At 40.9% G+C, this 6,692-nt stretch overlaps 1 protein-coding gene across 2 annotated transcripts in view; it reads left to right on the top strand.

The window, feature by feature from the left end:
* Positions 1-529: 529 nt before the first annotated feature.
* The window catches only part of LOC116052858 (melanopsin-A-like), a 32,593-nt gene continuing 26,430 nt past the window's right edge, over positions 530-6,692 (top strand). For both annotated transcript variants that reach the window (XM_036002502.1, XM_036002501.1), the window contains exon 1: positions 530-742. In XM_036002502.1, the coding sequence (XP_035858395.1) occupies positions 542-742 (201 nt within the window). In that variant the 5' untranslated portion in view covers positions 530-541. The remainder of the gene's footprint in view (positions 743-6,692) is intronic.

Below are 6,692 nucleotides of genomic sequence, written 5' to 3' on the forward strand. Positions count from 1 at the left end.
TTGCATTCATTTGATTCCCAATCCAGATCCACTGGTAAGAATGGCTTTCCATTGTTAATATGGACTTAAAAACTGTTCTGAAATGCAAAATAATAGAATATTTATCGTGATAAAAATATGTGATTAATCGCAATTAACTATAGAAATTCAACGATTAATCGGGATTAAGAAAATTAAATTTTTTACCAGGTATAGATGCCAACATTTTTGTCCCCTTTGTTGTGTTTTTGTCCCTTTTTTTGATGTTTTTTTTTTTTTTTAACGTTTTCCGACATTTTTATGGTTTTTAAGACATTTTAGCCGTTTTTTTTGACATTTTTGTTGCTTTTCTGACGTTTTTTCCCCAACATTTAAACCACTTTTTTTGTATTTTTACAAACTACCGAGTGGATATACTCTTGTACAAGTCCTGCTTCCAACCTTTTAATTTAATGTTGCAGCTGGTGAATTATTTTAAAGACTGTAATTACTGTGACTGTGTTTGTCAGTCATAACGTCTCTCTCTCTCTTCCTTCAGGGCGCGCGAGGAGGAGCGAGGAGGATGAACGGCGGGAAGAGCGAGCTGCTGCGGTCCGCACGCCAGAGCATCATTTCGTGCAGCGACCGCGAGCCCAACTGCACGGCGGTGCGCGCAACAGAGACCCTGGCGCTGTCAGCAGCATCCGCGTGGAGCGAAAACGGCTCGACGGTAGATGCCCACCGGCTTATGGAGCTCCAGTTTCCCGCCTCGGCCGCCCCAACGGTAAGCCCAATGGTTTAATCAACGTTCCAAAGGTCTGGAATCTGTTCATAGTTTGTAACCGAACTCCATAGAAAAACATCGCAATTTTATATTTACACGCTCGTTGGCAAAACAATGTCAATGTAGAACACAATGTACGACTTAAAATGCACTAACAATGGCTCTCTTTCATTCGGCACTCATTTAATTCACGAAACAGTAAAGAATTGAATGAATGTGTCTCTTTTGAGAGTTGGTTTGCCGGAGCGCTTTCATCGAAAAAAGCCGTGAATGTGGCAGCAACCACTCTCATAAAATATCTCCAGTGAAGGTATTTTTCAAAAAGAAAAGCTTCTATGGTAACGTAAATAATTCCGAATTAATCAATCAGTCATATTTATTAAGAAATAATTTGATTTTGTTTTGCACAGGGTCACTATTATCGTCAGCAAGCAAATTAATGTTAAATACACATTTTCTTCCATAGAGTTTGGTGCGCTCTCATGGTTATTTTCTCAAATGTTTATATATAAAAGCTTATTATCAGTTCTGCCACCGGGCTAAGCTGTATATCAGATCATATGCTATTGTCACGTATTATTGACAATATAATTAGGTCATAGGCTACTTATTGATCAGACGAATGGAAATTGAATGACCTTATTCTCTTTGGCAACAGGGGGAGGGAACAATCGTTTTAAAAATACTACAAATAAATGAGAAGAGTTTTCATATCAGATTTATAGTTTGGATATATATTTTGATTTCAGCCTATAATGATATTTGATAAAAATATAAAAATATGAACTTCAGTTTTAGGAAAAAAACCGCAGAGACAAACAAAAATATCGCAAAAAAACATCAAACATTTTGAAAAAAAATGTCTAAAATGTCGGAAAAAGTGTCCATACAAGGCTTAAACTGGTTCATGTTATGACTAGTGAGTCTGTGTGTGTGTGTGTGTGTGTGTGTGTGTGTGTGTTCGTGTGTGTGTGTGTGTGTGTCTATGTGTGTGTGTGTCTCTGTGTGTGTGTGTGTGTGAGTGTATCTGTGTGTGTGTGTCTGTGTGTGCGTGTGTGTGTATGTGTGTTCTTGTTTAACTATATTTGTGGGGTCCAAAAACCGGGAATACAGTACTTGTGGGGTCCGAACAGCTTTGTGGGGCCAAAATGCTGGACCCCACAAGGTTAAAGGTCTGTTTGAGGGTTAAGACTTGGTTTTAGGATTAGGGTTAGAATTAGGTTATGGTTAGGGTGAGGGTAAGGGTTAAGGTTAGGCATTTAGTTGTGATGGTTAAGGTTAGAGTAAGGGGCTAGGGAATGCATTATGTCAATGATGGGTCCCCACAAAGATAGTGAGACGCACTGTGTGTGTGTGTCTGTGTGTGTGTGAGCTGCAGCTCTCATTTAAATAATGAGGATGTATTTCTTGCCACCACTAGGGGGCGCTAACTGATGACACGCTGCTGTGTGTCGGATTAGAGGAACGGCAGACATCGTACGGTTTGGAGGACTGATTGCCAGATTTAGCCGATATAGCGAGCGTCACGCGGCGACGACAGTTAAGTTTAGACACCAAAAGGACTAGTTATGTTCATGGTTTGCATTACAACATTACCGGGACATAAATGCCCGTTTCCTGGGTGAAAGTCTTGTCAAAAGCGTAAAAAAAAGCATTAAAAAAATGTTTGAAAAAAGCGTTTAAAACATCCTCAAAAATATTTTTAAAAAGCATTTAAAAAAACTTTGAAAATAGCACCAAAAAAAGCATAAAAAAGCATCAAAAAACAGCGACTTCAGTATTAAAAAAACATTGAAAAAAGCGCAACGTCACCTTTTTTTAAACACACGTCAACGTTTTTTTTGTTGACGTGTGTTTGCAGGGGTGACCGTTAAATTCTCTGGTTTAGATGTGAGGACGGAAAACGCTCGTGTGTGTGGTATTAGAAATTAGGATCAAGCTGTATGGTCTTACTGTTTGGAGGACTAGAGAGAGAAGATGGGAGATAAAGAGAGAGAGAGAGGGAGAGAGAGTGAGAGAGAGTGAGAGAGAGAGCGTTATATGTTCTGACAGCACAATGTGTGTCTTGAATGCATCACACACATACACATATAGATACACACACACACACACACACAGACACATATACACACACACACAGACACACACACACACACACACACACACACACACACACACACACACAGACACATACACAGAGAGACACACACACACACACACACACACACACACACATACACAGAGACACACACACACACACACACACACACACACACACACACACACACACACACACACACACACAGACACATACACACACACACACATACAACATACAGACACACACACACACACACACACATACACAGAGACACACACACACACACACACACACACACACACACACACACACACACACAGACACATACACACACACACACATACAACATACAGACACACACACACAGACACATACACAGAGAGACACACACAGACACACAGACACATACAACACACAGACACACACACACACACAGACACATACACACACACACACACACACACACACACACACACACACACACACACATACACAGAGAGAGACACACACAGACACACAGACACATACACAGACACACACACACACACACACACACACACACACAGACACATACACAGACACATACACATACACACACACACACACACATAGACACACACACACACACACACACACACACACACAGCAAATGCATGAATGCAACTTTCCTTCTCCGAGGGCTTTGTTTGGTTCATCAGACAAACTGCCTGCTTTATGTAAACACTTCACACTCAGCTGCACGGGAACCATAACTACGCTAGATTGTGTCTGAACTATCAGAAGACTCTCACGTATTATGGGATGCAGGGTAGAAATGTTTGTCCTCATCGCTCTGCTTCACCGACACCTGCTGAACACACACCTACAGAACACACACCTGCTGAACACACACCTGCTGAACACACACCTGCTGAACACACACCTGCTGAACACACACCTGCAATACAAAAACCTGCTGAACACACACCTGCAAAACACACACCTGCTAAACACACACCTGCAGAACACACACCTGCAGAACACACACCTGCAGAACACACACCTGCTAAACACACACCTGCAGAACACACACCTGCAGAACACACACCTGCAGAACACACACACCTGCTGAACACACACCTGCAGAACACACACCTGCAGAACACACACCTGCAGAACACACACCTGCAGAACACACACACCTGCTGAACACACACCTGCTGAACACACACCTGCAGAACACACACCTGCAGAACACACACCTGCTGAACACACACCTGCTGAACACACACCTGCTGAACACACACACCTGCTGAACACACACCTGCAGAACACACACACCTGCTGAACACACACCTGCAGAACACACACCTGCAGAACACACACCTGCTGAACACACACCTGCTGAACACACACCTGCTGAACACACACACCTGCAGAACACACACCTGCAGAACACACACCTGCTGAACACACACCTGCTGAACACACACCTGCAGAACACACACCTGCTGAACACACACCTGCAGAACACACACCTGCTGAACACACACCTGCTGAACACACACCTGCAGAACACACACCTGCTGAACACACACCTGCTGAACACACACCTGCTGAATACACACCTGTACAAAAAAACATAACGGACGAAACTTCCGAGTCTGGAAAATGAAGCCAATGTCTGAAGCTCTTTAAAGCTGCATTTCCAGCAGGAAAACTTTCCAAAAAAGTCAACAAAAACACTGAAAATGTTGACGAAAACGGCTAAAACTTTCGAGGGGTAGGGGCGTAGATATAGAACAATAGATATGACATGTAATTCATACTTTCCATTCCAGGATGGAACCACTTGGCGGCCATCTTACCAGGGTTAACTTTTAGAATTGCTTCAATTGGAATCAATGGGGAAAGAGGCTCATGTTGTCTTTATAATCCTTATATGTTTCTACCAATACATCAATAGTGGTTTTAATTCAAAGTAATGACTGTAAGACAACTGTGCCTTTCTAGAAAGAAACAAAAAATAGAGATTTGGGTGGAATTTTGATCGATATAGCGCCAAGAGAACAAGTAATTCGTTCAATTATAAAGATAATCTCATAATTTTGCATTTATATTGCAGGTAATAATTTTATTTTTTCAATTGTGCCTGAACTTAATATGTAAAAACTGTCTTTGGTATTCTGAATGGCTAATATACATTAAACCAGAGGTCACCAACACGGTGCCCGCGGGCACCAGGTAGCCCCCAAGGACCACATGAGGAGCCCTCAGGCCTGTTCTAAAAATGAAAATTGAATATTGATATTATCTGTTTCCCACCTTGTTAAGTCATTGTTGATAATTATTGTGAGAAATCATTAACGTGATCAGTGTCTTCACATAGATGACTATCATTAATCATTAATAATCATATATAACTAAAGGCAAACTGAGAAAATTTGTTATTTCAGAAGAGCGTATCAAACTGGTAGCCCTTGGTATGACTCCGTACCCATGAAGTAGCTCTCAGTTTCTAAAAGGTTGGTGACCCCTGCATTAAACAATATTTTTTAACGTAGAAATCCTAAACAGATTCAGTATTATGGTCTATAGAGCGGTAGTTACGAAAAGACACATGAGAGAAACATCCAACTGTAATTTATTAATACATTTATTTATGTGTGTAGATTTTATCTCAACTATAAGACCACATTTCCCATCAACCCCGCTACTTCCTGTTTAGCGTTTGTTTTCTTCCTGTCAACCGGCCGGCATGGAGTTAGTTTTGACGATGAGTGGAGTAGTTGAAGAGCCTCGCTAGCTTCAATGAGTTCTTGTTGATAAAGACTATAATGACTTCACCACAACTGCTGATGGACTTGTCGCAATTTTCATTGCGCTAACGTTATGTTATGGAAATTACATTTACGATAGTAATGCGGAGACTTTGCTGCTGAAGTAGGAATCCTTTCTGGATTGAAGTTACTTTACCTCATCAAGACATGGATTATTAAGTTTTAATTTGCTTTACTGAAAGGAAAATGGTGTAAAGGCATGAGGTAAGCTGACAACACTAGATGTTAATATATGATGAGTGACAGCAGGATTCAACATGGCTAATGTTTGGGGAGCTAACGTTAGCTGGTGAAAATGTCACGTTAAGTGCTGCTGGTCGGTTAGGGCTCCGTGTTGCTGGATGTGGCTAATGTTGATTTGTGTAACGTAACTTTACTCTATGTGTAACGTTACATTTTAACGTACCGTTAGCTTGCTGGATTTGTCTTGAGATATTATAAAATGAGATTTAGGAGTAAAGAAGAGTACTTGTCGTCAACTTTAATTTAACTGAAAACTTAACACAGATATAATATATATAATATTAACGACGTGTTAAAAAAACTGTTATAATGCTAACGTTACTAAATGTCTTATTTGAGGTCAAAAATCAATCAACTAAAACAATGTTTGCTGTTCATAAATGCTGTTTAGAGCTAGCTAGCAATCACCAATAACTGACATCTCAGCCAGTCCGTTAACAGTTGCTAGGTAACGTAACTAGCTAGCTAGCTAGTTCACCAACTTTTCTGTATTTATAGTTAAAAAAAGAAGAGAAAAATACTTTATCTACTCCTACTGACATGTGGAAAGTGATGCCAGCCTCCTGGGTCTCTTCGGTCCTTCTGGTAAAGCAGTTAGGTACTGCACAGCTGATAACCATACTTGCTGCCATAGGTGACAATTGTAAACAGTACCCTAGTAAGATGGCGGACAGTTATGCCATTTGTTATGACGTCATGTCATATCTATTGTTCTATATCTATGGGTAGGGGTACTCTGGAGGCCTGCAGGGGGTACGTGACCCCCTAGGGGTACTTTGGAGGACTG

This window comes from Sander lucioperca, chromosome 6 (genome assembly GCF_008315115.2).
Source record: "Sander lucioperca isolate FBNREF2018 chromosome 6, SLUC_FBN_1.2, whole genome shotgun sequence".
NCBI classification, from domain to species: domain Eukaryota; kingdom Metazoa; phylum Chordata; class Actinopteri; order Perciformes; family Percidae; genus Sander; species Sander lucioperca.